This window comes from Anomaloglossus baeobatrachus, chromosome 2 (assembly GCF_048569485.1).
Source record: "Anomaloglossus baeobatrachus isolate aAnoBae1 chromosome 2, aAnoBae1.hap1, whole genome shotgun sequence".
Classification (NCBI taxonomy): Eukaryota; Metazoa; Chordata; class Amphibia; order Anura; family Aromobatidae; genus Anomaloglossus; species Anomaloglossus baeobatrachus.
This window is the reverse complement of record NC_134354.1, coordinates 37543016-37560925: the sequence shown is the minus strand read 5'-3', so window position 1 is coordinate 37560925 and position 17910 is coordinate 37543016. Positions and strand designations below refer to the sequence as shown.

The 17910-nt window shown below is 50.8% G+C and overlaps 1 protein-coding gene across 1 annotated transcript in view; it reads left to right on the top strand.

Moving 5' to 3' along the window:
- LOC142282112 (MORC family CW-type zinc finger protein 3-like) overlaps nt 1-17910 on the top strand; it is a 360015-nt gene that overhangs the window by 111375 nt on the left and 230730 nt on the right. Inside the window, exon 5 of the mRNA XM_075332939.1 lies at nt 745-892. Within this exon, the coding sequence (XP_075189054.1) occupies nt 745-892 (148 nt within the window). The remainder of the gene's footprint in view (nt 1-744; nt 893-17910) is intronic.

The window sequence follows — 17910 nt, the reverse complement described above, 5'->3', positions numbered from 1 at the left end:
AATCTCTAGTTACGCCACTGCATGCAATAGTAGTTTTTCAGTAACTGCAACACTGCAAAAATATGTATTGAGAAGGAACATCGTATCTACCCCCAAAAATGTTATCAATAAGACTAGAGCTACAAGGTGAATTTGTCGGCAACAGCTGTCAGGCAATGAAAGTTAGATTGTTGTTACTGCTACATTGCAGCACAATACAAGTCAATGGGGTTGCACTCCAACCCACGGTACTTCAACCATGATGAACAGGTTGCATAAAGTCGGAATTTAAGTGACTTGATTGCCCTGGTTGCAGTACATCTCGATACATCATTGTGCTGCAATGTAGCAGTAATACATAGTGAACTTTGGTTATGTATCAGATGTCGTGGCCAAATTCGCTGTGTAGCCCTAGCCTAAAAACGCAAGTGTGGAATCTACGAAATTGTATTGATATGAAAAATCATAATGCCAGGTAATTGTAATTTTTTACAGCTCAATAAACTGCTCAATAACAAAACCCAAGAATTTTGAGGAATTGCGTTTTTTGTGTCATTTCCAGTATATTGAATTGTAAAGTGGATGGGGTTATTCACAACTACAACTCAAAGCTCTATGTGGGTGGAAAAAATAAAATGTTATTGCTCTTGGAAGAAGTGGAGGAAAAAAGAAAGGCGTAAAAATTGAAAATCACCAACTTTGGAAGGGGTTAAAAAAGGTTAAAAAAAATCAGAAGTAAAATGTAAGTTTCTTAACTCCTCAAACAGCAGCTTGTGAAGAATTCAGGCTCCGATGTAAATCTAGCGGCGATTACGAAATATTCTCTTCTGGGAACAAAAGAGGTGCTGCTGACAGAACTGGAAGTAATTTCAGGGAAAAAGGGAACAAGGATCATTATCTGGAATTTAAGACGGTAAGTTTGCCTTTTTTTTGTTTAAGAGTGCCATATTCCATTCTCCTGCATTACAGAACACAAATTGATTACAATATCAGATAGGTAATGGTCCAGCACTCCCAAAGATCAGCAGCTCGCTATGTGTCTGGAAGTAATAGTAAATGGACCTAGAAAAGCACAATACCATACCCCATGTAGTGGCTGTTCTGGGGTAATGCTTCTCAAATCACATTCACTTCAATGGATGGTGATCTGGAGTATTGGAGAACATTGCACAATGTAAAGAGAGAATTACATAGGGTAAGGCCTCCTTCACATATCCATGTACAAGTGACATTCATATTCTCCATACCAGAGACACGGACACACGTAGACCCGTTAAAATCCATGGGCTTTCACACATGTTCGTGTTTTGAAATGAACCGTGTGTCCATCTTGAGCACATGCGTGGTTGTGTGCTCCATACGGCGACATGTCCGTTTTCTGCTGGCAGTACGGGTGTCACACGGACCGCACACTGATATGATCGGTGTGACATCAGTGTAACATGTACCAAAGGAAACACGTTACTGAGAAATAAATGTATTTTCATACTTACCTGTCTCCAGCACTGCTGTCACACTTGCTTCTGGGCCCGCTCATTATGCTCATGAATATTCCCTGCACTGACTGAGGACCCAGAAGCAATTATGACAGCAGCACAAGAGACAGGTAAGCCTAAAAGTTGGTGCTACTGTTTCGGACGTGTACCGCCCCGGCAGTGCTCGAACCGCTCGGATCTGGGTGTTGCTACTCGTGGCTCGAGGGTCTCCGGACCCGGGGGCTCAGGGTCACTCCAAAACGTGATGGGGGGTTATTTACAGGGGAATTAGATAGTTTGTGACGCCACCCATGGTGTGCGGTAATAGGGAGTACCGCCACTGCTGTTGGGAGTATCCGGGGTGATGGAGTGGGGCAGCCACATGACGTTGCCCTCCATGGGTAGGGTATATTTCTATTCCCTGAGGAAGAAGGCGGTCATGCCTTTGAAACGCGTTGGAATGTTTCAATAAAAATATCTCAAGAAATCTACAACGGTGTGGTTCGTAGCGCGGCTGGTAAACCCGTCCTCTTTCATCTCCGTTTTATATAGCAACCAACTCTGACGGGGGCCGCTGCTGAACCAGCTCAGCACTCCCATACGCTGTTAAAGGGGTTGTGACTATCACAACCGGACCAGGTGAGTGCGATTTTCTGCTTTCTCCTATACCCAAATATCGGGTAAGACCCTATTGCGCCCTTGTCTTTCCCACCACAGATTTTGTCAACTCCATGGATAGGAAAAGGCCCCGGGACCCTGGATGGTGGGATGTATTGCAGGGGGAGCACAGACTCGCTGGTAGCAGGGGTTAATCAGGTACTCGCTCAGAAGGAAAGCAGACGTTGACAACTTGGTAATCCAAGTCTCTGGGTGCCGCTGCCCTCTTGAGGGAGCTCGTCCGGGTTCCGTCCCCTACAGCACTGCCTGGTGGTCCGTAGCCTGCCTCCGTGCACAGGATTTTAGAAGTGTCCAAGTGGCCCGTAAGCTTGGAGCTGTCTGGGCCCCGCTCTCTACTCTGGGTAGTAGAGGAGCTTGCTCTCAGGAGCTCACGCTTGGGATTTCAGTGGGCTGCTTTGTTTGGAAAGCCCTATGCCCCTCGTTGCGCTAGTGCCCCCGATCTCTGAGCTTCGTGGGGAACAGTCCATAAAGGCCCTGTCCTCCGCAGGTTAATTGCCGGGTTGCATGGAGCCTCTCTCCGACCTAGGGTCCAGTACCCCGACGTGCTTTCGACCCCAGACCGGCTATTTGACTGCAGCTGCCAACCGTCCTCCTCGACTAGCCAGGCACCCAGTCACAATGTCCCGCGACCGGGTCTCCGACTCCTCCGGGTCCAGACCACCGTCTGCAACCCAATCTGCTTCTCCTCTGGGAGCTTCAACTCCCAGCTTCCTCGAGCTCCTCACTGCTCGAGGGCTACCACACAACTGACTTGTTACCTCCCTGCCTGACCCCTAGGTGGGCGGCCCTATTCCAGCTTAGCAGACCGCTGTTGTGCCTGACAGGGTGTGGTGCGAGGTGTGATTGGGATTTGGATGCTGATGGAGGCAGTGCTGCAAGTTGGGAACCCAGAACCAAGAGGGGTTGAGTTCTGCACTGAGAGATAAAGAGCGTGCAGTACCCTGTGACGACCTGACTAGTCCAGGGGAGTCACACTGTCCGTGTGCTATCTGGATGTCACACAGATTGCACATGAACAACATATAGAACACACATGGATATACGAACAGACTTACACCACGGACCGTGCAAAACATGGACATGTGAAGGGAGCCTAAGGAAAATTGGTGTCCCAGCTTTGTCACTGTGCACTGCTGACTGTTGAATACCTTCAAAGAGTTGATTATTGGGGTGACCCCACCAATTTCATATTGATGACCTATAGGTCATCAACATCTAAGTCCTTCAACATATTCTACCAATAATCTTTTCCCCTTAGCGTGGAAAAGGTGGCCTTGTTCCTGGCTGGAAGACAGTTTGCTGAAGCATAAACTTTCCCTCTTAGTTTGCATTGTCTACATTGCAGAAAGGGTAAAGGCCACTTTACACGCTACGACATTGCTAAAGCGATCTCATTGGGGTCACGGAATTTGTGACGCACATCCGGCCGCTTTAGCGATGTCATTGCGTGTGACACCTATGAGCGATTTTGAATCATCACAAAAATGTTCAAAATCGCTCACCGGTGACATGCCCCCCTAATCTCGAATATCGTTGCTGCTGCAGTAACGATGTAGTTCGTCGCTCCTGCGGCAGCACACATCGCTATGTGTGACACCGCAGGAATGAGGAACCTCTCCGTACCTGCCGCCGGTGGCAATGAGGAAGGAAGGAGGTGGGCGGGATGTTTACGTCCCGCTCATCTCCGCCCCTCCGCTTTGATTGGGAGGCCGCCTAGTGACGTCGCTATGACGCCTAACGAACCGCCCCCTTAGAAAGGAGGCAGTTCACCGATCACAGCGACGTCGCTATGCAGGTAAGTAAGTGTGACGGGTGCGCGCGATTTTGTGCGCCACGGGCAGCGATTTGCCCGTGATGCACAGACGATGGGGGCGGGTGCGCACGCTAGCGATATCGGTCACGATATCGCAGCATGTAAAGTGGCCTTAAGTCCTTGCACTTCATCTAAGCCTCACGTCTCAAAGGGGTATTGTTAAGTTTGGAAGTTTCCTCCATGCATTGGCAGAATATAACATTCCAATTGCTGGGGGTCCAACTGCTTAGACCCCTACTGATCCAGAAAACTTGGGCTTTGTAGTGCCACATTCACTGCCATTCCATTCATACTTAAAGGGAACCTGTCAGGTCCCCTATGCCCTCCAACTCCGCAGCATTGATACCTGTGTAGGGGTACCGCCTCTACGAACGGTTAAGGGTGCTTTGACTTTAAGAGACAGTGCTCCCCTGTTTTCTATATTTTATGGACAGGCCGGCTCAGCCGGCGCTCCCCTACTGAAATTGAATAACCCTGCCCAAAAAGTACAGGAATGAGAAAAAGAGCGTGAAGAAGAGTTGAGGGTGGAAACTGGAGCATTTGGGTTGTCAGACAGTGTAGCCTGTACTTGGTCCGAGAACGACAGTTTGGGAAAAGGTACTGTGCCAGTGTGAGAGTTACTGCGAGCCGGGCCGTGAGAGAGCCCTGGTAGCCGTTGAGTGAGAGTACCAGACGGAGACGCTCCTGTAATCAGTAAATCTGAACAGAAGGGTTTTTTTAACCAACTTCAAAACAAATGGGATTTAAAGTCCGGATTCTTCAGTATGCGAGTTGCGACTATATCTCAGTCATCCAAAGGAGCCAAGAGCAGCCGGGTCCGTGGAAGATTTCCCCCTGCCCTGCAAGATGTGCGCACCGATTAGTCTGACACCCTGGCCTATCAGGTCGTCACAGGGTATTGTGCAATCTGCCCTTCTGCACAGTATCCACCCTCCTTGGTTACGGATTCTGGTCCGTTGGTGTTGCTAACAGCTTAGCCAATCAAAATCCTAGGAACACTTCCCACTTTAACCTACCAGACACACCATTGGGGGGCCTGAAGGGAATAGGGTCGCCCACATGGGGGGTTGGTGAGGGGAAAGTGAGGAAAGTGAGAGAGAGAGAGTTGAGCTTGGAGAGTGAAAGGAGAGGAAGTGGAGTGGTGGCTCTCGTGAGGAGAGGCCACGGAGGAGAGCTCCTGTGTACTAGGTGGCAGATTTTGGTCTGGGTCTGGTAGGAGCTGGAACCCTGGCCGCAGGGGACAGTGTCAAGGACTGCCGAGGAGGGCGGCTGGCGGCCTTGAGCTATCACCGGGCAGGGGCCAGGGTACCATCGGGTACTTGGACCCTAGGCCGAAAAATAGCTCAACGCGTTCCGGTAATTTACCCGACGGGGGTGAAGACTTCAAGTGTCATCCCCAACCCGCTCCAAAATCGGGGTACTAGTGCACCGATGGGATAGGACTTTCCCAATACAGTCCAAAGAAATCCTACGCGTGAACCTTGAGAGCAAGCTCACTCCGTTAGCCATACGGGTGAGCGGGACCCGAAGAGTTTTATACCCACGGGTCCAACAGAGACAGAGGTGCCAAGGACAGGGCCACAGGCTAACAGCAACACCAAGGGCACGGACCCAAGCGTGCTCCCTACAAGCTGCAGTGGTGCTCAGAATTCTGGTTTACAAGCTGTCGGTGTTGTTATTCCTGGACTGAGTACACTGAAATACCCCTGTTCCTACTCCACCGGCACCCATTCATCAACCATCCGACGGGCCCCGGGACACAAACCCCCATGGAGGGGTTAAACATTAGGCTGCCACACCATCGTCACCGGGCTCCCCAACCGCAGCGGTGGTCCCTCACATTACCACGCACCGTGGGTGGCGTCACGAACTGTCCAAACTCCCTGTACATAGCCCCCTTTCATTCGAGTGACCACGCGACCCCCGGGTCCGGAGACCCCTCGAGCCACCGCGGATCCGGATCCGAGCAGTGGGCCGGCTGCTGGCACGGGGGCGGCACATGAGCATCAAAGCACTGAATTCCTGGGAGTGAACTTGGTCCCTCTCAATTGTACTGTGAGTCTTGACCCTAAAATTGTAGATTCCGGCCTAAAATAAGTACAAACACACCCTACCATTCCCCCTCCTATCCAGTAGTAACCACTCAGACACCAATTTATCTTTGGATAATTTTGGCCATAGCAGCCATTTATGAAACAAATACATAACATGGAAAATTTGCATTGTGGTAAGGTCCTTGAAGCTAAAAACCCTGGTGATTCACATAACCAAAGCATAGAACCAACTTGCTCCCAGCCGTTACCCACACTGGCTCAGGAGCACCAAACAGTAAGGGTTATTCCTCCATTAACCAAAAAACACTTATGGGGGCCCCAACATACCCCGTCGGGATCCCCCAAAAATCAGGAGGTGACTAACCATTCTGCCAATGAGGGGATCCATTTTGGATGGATCCCGAACCAATTTGAAACCAACTTCAAGGACCCACCAATACACATCTGCCACAACAAGGGCACCTTGCTACAACAAAAGAACCTCATGTTCTTTTAAATTTTTTGCCTAGCGGCTTTAGATCATTGTATTTTTTGGGATGTGCGATCCATGTCTTTTTCTTCATAGTGTCCCCAGTTCACATATGGGAGCCAGTGGGAGGTGAGTGCGCAGCTCCTCTCACTTTGAGCTGGTGCTGTGTGGTGGCCGCTGTTGTGGTGGTGTCGTGTCAGTGGGGCAGCGCGGCCTGGAGCCTTGGGGGCTTCGCCTTGCAGCACGGGCGCTGTGAGGCACCAGTTCGCCTGCCCTGCTGGCGATTTGTCGCTGCAGCGGTGGTTAGTGCACAGTGCCGCACTAAAAGGTTTAGTATAGGGACCCACTCAAGAGGTTTGCCGTGACGTGGCAGTGGGCTTAATACAATCTGATCAGAATGGTAATAAAATAACCATGTTCTATTTAATTTTTTGCCTAGCGGCTTTAGATCATTGTATTTTTTGGGATGTGCGATCCATGTCTTTTTCTTCATAGTGTGAGGGCACCTTGATAACCTTCAAGTACCTGAGACCCTCCGCAACAGCAGAGCCCGCTCAATACGTCCCTGCAATCCAACGACATACAAATCAATCCCTACTGCATTCAAATGCACCCCATCCGCCAACCAAAATTCTTCATCCTTCCGCGCCAACTCAAAATGCCGGACTGCAACTCCCCCATTGCGGCTAACAAATTTCGACATAACCCTATTAACCTTCACCCGCGCCTTGTTCAGCTTCTCCACAAACCGTGCTTTCCGCCAAATCCTTCTCGGAACCATGTCTGACCACACAATCGTCATGCCTGGAAAAGACACCTATAACTGTAATAAATCATGCTTAATATCTTTTATCAAAATGCGAAAAGGACGCTCACCCAAATCATTTCCCCCGATGTGTAAAACCAAAATGTCAGGGGGCCTGTTCAAACAGGCATACCTATGCACCCCCTGCAACACCCTATTCCACCTCATACCCCGGATCCTGAGCCACCTGACAAGGGCCCTATCCCTCTCAAAACCTAGCTGTCTTCCGTTCCTTCTCGCATCTGCTCGCTGCGCCCCCCCAGTACACATAAGAATGGCCCAGGATACAGACCAGGCAAGGGGAAGGGGGGTTCTGAAAAACAAAATGTACAAACAAACAATGCCAATTACCTCCAATACAAACACAAATAGTGAATGGCGAAACCACAAAATTAGAAAAAGGGGGGGGAACGAAACGGACCCACCATTCTCCCCAACGCCACCTCCTTTCCTAACTTTTCAGCCACAACCTTCGCATGTTGATACGCCGAAGGGAGATTCCTGGTTGTCCCTGGAACTTCAAAAACAGGAGCAGGAATCCTGAAACCCTCCCCAAAACCCAACCTCAAAACTTCAGCTTTATCCCTATCAGGGTACCTACTTAGGTATGGAAGCATCACGACTAAGCTCACTGGCGTCTGACCCTTGGGTATTAGTGGTAACGGACTTGGGCTAAAGGCGGCGTCACATGCGACGATATATCGTGCAATCGCATGAGCAATCGCACCCGCCCCCGTCGTTTGTGCGTCACGGGCAATTCGTTGCCCGTGGCGCACAATGTCGTTAACCCCCGTCACACGTACTTACCTCCCTAACGACGTCGCTGTGGGCAGCGAACATCCTCTTCCTGAAGGGGGAGGGATCTTCGGCGTCACAGCAACGTCACACAGTGGCCACCTAATAGAAGCGGAGGGGCGGAGATGAGCGGGACGTAACATCCCGCCTGTGGAGACACGGGGCTCAGTGGGTGCTCTTGTCCACTAAAACCCGCCGCCTTTAGAAAGACAGCGTGACTCAGGGCTCATCCCACCTGAACGCCGGTCTCCTTAACCGTGGGCGTAACACTACTCAGACAACACAGGGTGAGGGAACCACAATAATTAGACTTTATTCGATCCCCAAAATATTAACGGCACATAACACATAACCAGCAAAACACACAAATGTAACAGGCAACAGAGTCTCACCCTTCCGCTGGCTCACCAGGGATTTAGAATGTCCATGCCTCAGAGCTTCCAGGGCCGCTTACTCCAATCCAGCAGCACCCCGCTTTCGGCGGTCACCCACCGAGAAAGGAATAGCGCCAGATTTAGGAAGCTGTGTGAGGTCTGTAAAGTCTGTAGCCAGGTGACCGGATTGTCCCAACCTGAGTGTCCTCCTTAGGTAGTCCTGATATGATGTTAGAATCCTGGCAGCCGGAGTCGAAATCCCTAGGCTGTGGATATGGTCTCCAACCGGAACCGGAGTCCCTAGATTGAAGCCATAAGATATCCTGATCCTCTAGTCAGCTCCAAAGAGCTTAGACTGGATCCATCAGCATCCATCAACCTGGTGGCTTAAAGAAGTCCCTTTTATAGCCACAGCCTTCCACTTGGATACACTGCGTCCTCATCGATTGGTTGGACAAGAGCGCCTCTCCCATTGGATGAATCTCAAGCTGCATGGACAATGTTCATCCAAATGATGTCTACAGAAAGACTGAGGGTATACATGTAGTCTGGGAGTCACCGACTAGACAATGGCTACTAAGGTAATTACATTAGCAATACACAACTACAATACAATGATTACTGGAAAAGTCTGGAGAAACAATACGTCTGGCTTTCAGTGGCCAACACAATTACATGAGTCCAAAAGAGTCTTGTAAAAACAATGAGGGGCTTATCCCCCGTCTATAAACAATCTATCATCCTGTCTGGCTGAATGTTAAGAAAATTTAACCCATGAGAGTCCATGTCGTCACATTCCTCCCCCTTCTTAATATTAGCCAGACATGATAGGCTTCCGATCATCCTTCTCCTCTTGACGGCACATCCTTCTCCTCTTGACGGCATTGTCCTTTTTAATGGTGAGGTCAGCAACAGAGGCTCGCATCTATACACCTCCCCCTGATTACCTCCCCCAAGTTGAGCAGCCATATTGTGGACAAGCACTAAGGTGGGGTCCATGAGTTGGGCCTGCACAAATCTCCCACTATCAATCCTCCCCCAGTCAATAGCCACAGTGTGGTTAGGCTTACTCACAGTTCTTGGCTCAGAAGTGGATGATGGAGACCGGGAATGCAAACCATCCCTGGAAAAGATGTTAGAAAGATCCACATCAGGGTCCTGCTTGGCTTGGAGGTGGGAGATGGCTGCTTCAAACTGACTGGATAGTCCTTGTCCTAGGTCATTCTCCAAAATGACTGGTGTGAGCAGGTAATTCACAAGCCCCACTTTCACTTCCCTTTGAGTGGTATTCGAAACAACAGGCTTGGTGGGGCCATCTATGAACCCCACTTCAACTTCCTCCTGGCTAGTCCCCGAAACAACAGGTGTGGGGAGGCTGTCCATAAACTCCACATGGACCTCTTCCTGGTCAGACCCCAAAGTAACTGGTGTGGGGACGGTGTCCATAAGCTCCACATCAGCCTTGCTCTGATTAGTCTCCACAATAACAGGTGTGGGGAGGCTGTTCACAAGTCTCACATCAACCTCTCCCTGGTCCTTTCCAGAAATAACTAGTGTGGGGACGGTGTCCATAAGCTCCACATCAGTCTTGCTCTGGTCAGTCTCCACAATGACAGGTATGGGGAGGCTGTTCACAATCTCCACATCGATCACTTCCTGGTTGGTCCCCAAAATACCAGGTGTGGGGAGGCTGTCCACAACCTCCACCTCGACCTCTCCCTGGTCGGTCCTTAGGTCCAACTGCACACATGCCAGAGGAATGTCTGAGCGCTGGCCCTCAGCCAGGGAGATGGATAATTGGGAATCTGGTACAGGGTCTTCTGGGGAAACAATAACTGGGCTTACCAGGGTAATGGAGGAACCAGTGTCTCGTAGTCCCTGGCTCTTGACCGGCTGAGCTGGTAGATGGGCTCCAAGCATGCGGCCTCAGTTTTGGAGACAATCTTTATCTATATGTCCATGGCGCCCACATGTATAACAGCGCCATAGATTGGGCGAGTCACAGGCCCTGTTTGTAGTCCTTTGTTTTGGTGCAGCTTCTGCTGGGTAGCGGGACCATCCTTCTCGACCGGCTGGTGTTAGCAGTACTGCAGCTGGAATCCCATAAACATATTCCAGAACATAAGCCCTCTCTTCTCTTGAGGATCTAGGCCCCAATGCATCCAACAACGCTGTGGCTTGGGCCATTTTGGACAAAGTTGATTCCCGATTGTCACTAGATCCATGATGTGGCACATAGTTTAAATCCTCTGGGTCAATATCGGCGGGATCCTCATCATCCTCTGCATCATTCTGGGCATCCCAACGGACTAATTTCTGGATCAAGTCTGACCGAGTCTCAGCGTTCCAGTAGATAATCTTTCGCCTCTGACACAGATCCTGTAGCATCCATTTACTGCAGCGGTCGTAACTCCTCTCTTGTCCTTGTCCCATGGCTGAGCTGGTGGGGTTGGACATGGCAGCGTCCGAAACCTGAATGCCTCCCCTATGGCCTGCTGGGTATGCTTATGTGCCTCCCTGGTTGTTGAGCCCTGGACGGTGTCCGAAAACACCAGTCCGCTGCAGCTCCCCTGGGTAAACCAGGCTGAGTAGTATCCCACTGCTGCCACCAATTGTGGAGACACGGGGCTCAGTGGGTGCTCTCGTCCACTAAAACCCGTCGCCTTTAGAAAGACAGCGTGGCTCAAGGCTCATCCCACCTGAACGACGGCCTCCTTAACCGTGGGCGTAACACTACTCAGACAACACAGGGTGAGGGAACCACAATAATTAGACTTTATTGGATCCCCAAAATATTAATGGCACATAACACATAACCAGAAAAACACACAAATGTAACAGGCAACAGAGTCTCACCCTTCCGCTGGCTCACCAGGGATTTAGAATGTCCATGCCTCAGAGCTTCCAGGGCCGCTTACTCCAATCCAGCAGCGCCCCGCTTTCGGCGGGCACCCACCGAGAAAGGAATAGCGCCAGATTTAGGAAGCTGTGTGAGGTCTGTAAAGTCTGTAGCCAGGTGACCGGATTGTCCCAACCTGAGTGTCCTCCTTAGGTAGTCCTGATATGATGTTAGAATCCTGGCAGCCGGAGTCGAAATCCCTAGGCTGTGGATATGGTCTCCAACCGGAATCGGAGTCCCTAGATTGAAGCCATAAGATATCCTGATCCTCTAGTCAGCTCCAAAGACCTAAGACTGGATCCATCAGCATCCATCAACCTGGTGGCTTAAAAAAGTCCCTTTTATAGCCACAGCCTTCCACTTGGATACACTGCGTCCTCATCGATTGGTTGGACAAGAGCGCCTCTCCCATTGGATGAATCTCAAGCTGCATGGACAATGTTCATCCAAATGATGTCTACAGAAAGACTGAGGGTATACATGTAGTCTGGGAGTCACCGACTAGACAATGGCTACTAAGGTAATTACATTAGCAATACACAACTACAATACAATGATTACTGGAAAAGTCTGCAGAAACAATATGTCTGGCTTTCAGTGGCCAACACAATTACATGAGTCCAAAAGAGTCTTGTAAAAACAATGAGGGGCTTATCCCCCGTCTATAAACAATCTATCATCCTGTCTGGCTGAATGTTAAGAAACTTTAACCCATGAGAGTCCATGTCGTCACACCGCCCACCTCCTTCCTTCCGCATTGCCAGCGGCCGCAGGTAAGCTGCAGGTCGTCGTTCCCGAGGTGTCACACGTAGCGATGTGTGCTGCCTCGGGAACGACAAACAACCTGCGTTCTCTACAATCAACGATATTTTAAAAAGGAACAACAAGTCACCAATGGACGATAAGGTGAGTATTTTCCATCGTTATCGGTCGTTCTTTGTTGTCACACTCAATGACGTCTCTAACGATGCCGGATGTGTGTCACGGAATCCGTGACCCCGGCAATATATCCTTAGATCCGTCGTTGCATGTGACGGGGCCTTTACTCTTCTTAACACACTTGGTCGCCCCATGGGATGCTCCATTACAATGGGTGCACAGATGTTTAAAACACCAAGTGGCACCGAACTTGCATTGCCCCTCATTAAATTGCCAACACAAACCTGGCTTCTGGGACCTTGCCTGTCCGTACTGACTACTGGCACCCTGGCTTCCTGACTGGCCGGAGGACCCGTCCCTGTCCTGAAAGGACTGCCCACACCTGGCTGGCACCATCACCCGCAACCACAAACCTATATCCTTCTGATCCCATCTTATGGATGGACGGATAGTCTTCCGCTGACGAAACTGCTCGTCATAATGGAGCCAGGTCTGCCCCCCATAAACCCTATAGGCTTCACCAATCGAGCCCATATAGCAAAACAAATTAGAACAATTCTCCGGCACCTTTTCGCCAATTACACTTGCCAAAATTGCAAACGCCTGCAATCAATTAGCAAATGTCTGAGGAATCAAGCGCCACCGCTGTTTCTCCTCATCTTCCTTCTTGCTATCGTCTTTCTTCCCCTTGTCCAAATTAAATTTTGCCAATGGGAGTAGGTAAAAGATCTCTACATATTCATCCTTCCAGATCTTTTCCCTTACCTCCTTTTTAAAATGGGAACCCAAGGGGCCCTCAAAACACACATAAACCTCCCCACGCGCGCGATCATCCAAATTAATTATATCCTCCTTATTCTTTTCCGTTTGATCCGACACTGACACCGGGGAAGAGATACTCGCAACCAAGGACTCACTAGCCGCAATGACGGGCGGATTAACCCAAGCCACCGCTGGCGCTAGTGGTTCCCCTGGCCCCCCAATCCATGCAAGCAACGTGCAAACACTACTTATGAGTTCTAACAACTCCCCACCCTCATCCGACTTATTCCCTCTGACACCCCTAATCCTATCCCCAGCTGATCTGTCCCCCCCCGTTTTGTGTACCTGACAAGCATGTGAAGACAAACATGACATAGAATCATACTCACCAGGCTGCACGAGGGTAGAGGCCCCGCCAGCTGGACCACCTGCATCCTGACGTCCGTCCCGCCGATCCAGAACGACTGGGACCTCCCATCCGACTCCGCTCCACTGAACCTTGGAACCATACGGCCCGAGGACCCGACAGGCCGCATTTCCTGGACCTGTCGATGATCAGCGGCGCCGGCCAACTAGGGGGCTGCATATAATCTTCAGGGCTCTCCGAGCACGACCCTCCCAGCCCCGCTCCACGGGGCCCTTCTTCCAGACAGGGCCTCTGTAGCCGCAGGCCCGGGACGCCAGGCCCGATATACCGCTGATTGCAGCCGCCTGGCTCCGCCCACCTCGCAGGGAGCCGTTCGAGACACCATCATTGCAAGGGGGAGGGGCTCAGGGCGTCCGGCAGGCACACCACTAGAGCGCCCCGCCGCATCGCTGACGTCACTTGCAGACAAGTTGGCAGCAGGCCCCGCCCCCAACTCCGGCGCAGGCCTGCTAACTGCCGCTTGGCCCAGCCGCCCGTTTGAATTCCTCCCAGGCCGCGGCCTTTTGGACCTCTTAGCTCGCGGCGCCCGGCCCTGAGGGTCCCTAGAGGGGCTTCTGTGGTGACGCTGGGCCCTGGGAGTCAGGTAAGGCGACAGCCTGTCTGGCAGTCTAGACCTCCGGGGGCACCGCTCATGCAGGGATGAATTCCCTGCCACCTCCGGACTCCCACCGATGATCCCCGATATTGTGCTCTGCAGCCACCCAAGGGGACGGTCGCTGGCAGCAGCTCTCAGCCGCTTCAGGATTTGATCCACGGACTCCATCACAGGTAAGGGGATGGGGACTCTCAGTTATTATTATTATTATTATTATTATTTATTATTATAGCGCCATTTATTCCATGGCGCTTTACAAGTGAAAGAGGGTATACGTACAACAATCATTAACAGTACAAAACAGACTGTTATAGGAGGAGAGAGGACCCTGCCCGCGAGGGCTCACAGTCTACAGGGAATGAGTGATAGTACAATAGGTGAGGACAGAGCTGGTTGCGCAGTGGTCTACTGGACTGAGGGCTATTGTAGGTTGTAGGCTTGTTGGAAGAGGTGGGTCTTGAGGTTCCTCTTGAAGCTTTCCACGGTAGAGTGTCTGATGTGCTGAGGTAGAGCATTCCAGAGTATGGGGGATGCACGGGAGAAATCTTGTACGCGATTGTGGGAAGAGGAGAAAAGAGAGGAGCAGAGAAGGAGATCTTGTGAGGATCTGAGATTGCGTGAAGGTAGGTACCGGGAGACTAGGTCACAGATGTAGGGGGGAGACAGGTTGTGCATGGCTTTGTATGTCATTGTTAATGTTTTGAACTGGAGTCGTTGGGTGATGGGAAGCCAGTGAAGGGATTGGCAGAGTGGTGAGGCTGGGGAGTTGCGAGGGGAGAGGTGGATTAGGCAGGCCGCAGAGTTTAGGATAGATTGGAGGGGTGCAAGAGTGTTGGAAGGGAGACCAGAGAGCAGGAGGTTGCAGTAGTCAAGGCGGGAGATGATGAGGGCAAGCACTAATGTTTTTGCTGATTCTTGGTTAAGGAAAGCACGGATCCGGGAGATATTTTTGAGTTGTAATCGGCATGAGTTGAAGAGGGCTTGGATGTGTGGCTTGAAGGATAGAGCAGAGTCGAGGGTTACTCCAAGGCAACGTGCTTGTGAGACTGGGGAGAGTGAGCAACCATCAAGTTTGATGGAAAGGCTTGTTGGAGGAGATGAGTGAGGAGGGGGAAAGACAATGAACTCTGTTTTGTCCATGTTAAGTTTTAGGAATCGCGCAGAGAAAAAAGGATGAAATAGCAGACAGACATTGTGGGATTTTGGTTAGTAGAGAGATAATGTCAGGTCCAGAGAGGTAGATCTGTGTGTCATCGGCATAGAGATGATACTGGAAGCCGTGGGACTCCATGAGCTGTCCCAGGCCGAAGGTGTAGATGGAGAACAGCAGGGGTCGAAAAACTGAGCCTTGGGGGACACCGACAGATAGGGGGCGAGATGAGGAAGTGGTGTGAGAATGGGAGACGCTGAAAGTTCGGTCGGTTAGGTATGAAGAAATCCAAGATAGGGCCAAGTCTGTGATGCCCAGAGATGAGAGAATCTGTAGTAGGAGGGAATGGTCTACTGTGTGGAAGGCAGAGGACAGGTCCAGTAGGAGGAGGATAGAATAGTGTCGCTTGGCTTTGGCGGTTAGTAGGTCATTAGTTAGAGCAGTTTCAGTGGAATAATGCGGTCGGAAGCCAGATTGTAGCTGGTCAAAGAGGGAGCAGGAGGAGAGGTATGAGGACAGTTCAAAATGGACATGCTGTTCTAGTAGTTTTGAGGCATAGGGGAGAAGGGATATGGGGCGATAGTTTGACACAGAGGATGGGTCAAGGGAGGGCTTTTTGAGGATGGGTGTAATAGAGGCATGTTTAAAGCATGAAGGGAATACACCAGTTGTTAGTGATAGGTTGAAGAGATGGGTTAGGGCTGGGATGAGGACTGCGGTGATGTTGGGGATGCAGATATTCAATTGCACATTGATGTATAGGATAGTAAAATAATTATTATATACAAGATATACAAACAGGTCTAAGATGTAATAGACACAGTTGAAATGTAGTCACCATTAACAATAAGTAAATAATCCTGTTATCTAAAATAGAACACCAAATCTATCGCAATCTAATCTATGGTGTATATGACAAAATCAGAATGCATAAATTATACTCTAGAAATGTGCTATGCCAGCCACATATGATACGAAGCGTATCATAGAGACACTAGGATATGTGGATAGGTAGAAACCAGGTGCCACATAAAGATACTGGTGCTGCGACAGCTGACACCAGGGGTTTGGGCACAGGCAGTCTCTAATGAGACAGATGCAGCCAGGACAGCTGATGCGGCAGGCTCAGCCGATAGAGTGTGATGCAGCAGTGACCAGTACAGCAGTCTTGCCCGATATGGTACAATGCATCTGTGACGCCCCTGGACTATCAGGTCGTCACAGGGTATTGCACAATCTGCCCTCCCGTGCAATATCCACCTCCTTCTTGGTTATGGGTCCCCAACTACATGGTGTTGCCTACATCAGCTAATCAAAATCCTAGGAACACTCTGCACCACACCCACCAAACACACCAGTCGACTGCCTGAGTGGAATAGGGTCGCCCACTTGGGGGGTTGGTTAAGGGGGGGTCAGGAGTGTCAGGAGAAGGAAGTTGAGCTTGAGAGGTGAAGGAGAGAGGAGGTTAGGAGCTGGGCTCCTAGGAAGCCATCTAGGTAGCAGACGGTGGTCTGGGCCTAGAGTAGCTGGACCCACAGTCGCAGGGGATCGTGGCAAGGGGCACGGAACTGTTGAGGACAGCCGGTGGCCTTGCACCATCACCGGGTTGGCACCAGGGCACGACGGGGTACGTGGACCCTAGGTCAGGGAGTAGCTTCAGGCAACCTGACAATTTACCCGACGAGAATGGAGCCTTCAAGATCCGTTCTCCACCCACTCCAAAAATCGGGGTACTAGCGCAAAGAGGGGGATAGGACTTTCCACTCAAATGGTCCAGAAAATCCCAAGTGTGAACCCTGAGAGCAAGCTCCCACACTTAGCCATAGTGGGGAGCGGGACCCGGCAAGTTCCATACTACCGGGACCAACAGAGAAGTAAACTTAGTGCCAGGAGGCAAGTCACGGATCACCACGCAGCACCATTGGGGATGGGATCCGAACTGGCTCCCCTCAGCGGCAGCAGTATACATAACTTTGGTTTATCCAGTTGTCGGTGTCAGCTTAATGGACTGAATGAGTACGCAAGTGACCCCCTTCGCACCCAAGGCACTTCCCCCTTCACCATCACCGAGTGCCGGGGCATTCCCCCTACCCGTGGAGGGTTCTACCACCTGGCTGCCCCATTCCACCACCCCCGGGTACTCCCAACTGCAGCGGTGGTACTCCAAATTACCACATACCATAGGTGGCGTCACGAGCTATAACACAATCCCCTGTAAATACCCCCTTCATTTGAGTGGCCGCACGACCCCCGGGTCTGGAGACCCCTTGAGCCACCGCAAATCCGGATCCGAGCAGCCCGGCTGCTGGCACAGGGGCGGCACACATCAGTGGTCGGAACAGCAGGTTTGGCCTATATAGTATGATGCAGCAATGGTGACCGGGATTACAGGCTTGGCCGATATGGTATGATACAGCGACAGCTGGAATATTAGACCTGGCCGACATGGTACAATGTAGCAGCAGCAGCTGGTACTATGAAACAGAAAGTTGTTAACACAGTAGCAGCAAATAGGTAAGGGACCTGAACAACTACCAATGCATCTCTAAGGCTACACAATGTTTCCCAGGCACCTCCCTTAAAGGGATGGTGCCTTAAATACCTGATGTCTCTCAGCCACAGTCTGACAGTCACTTCCCGGTTAGGGCATACTTGCCCTTTAAGAAAAGGTATGCGTGTGCACCGTAGGAACACTCCCAGGAGGCCTCTACTGAGAGCGCAGGCACCAGGAGATTGTAGATAAGAACAGGAGAGCC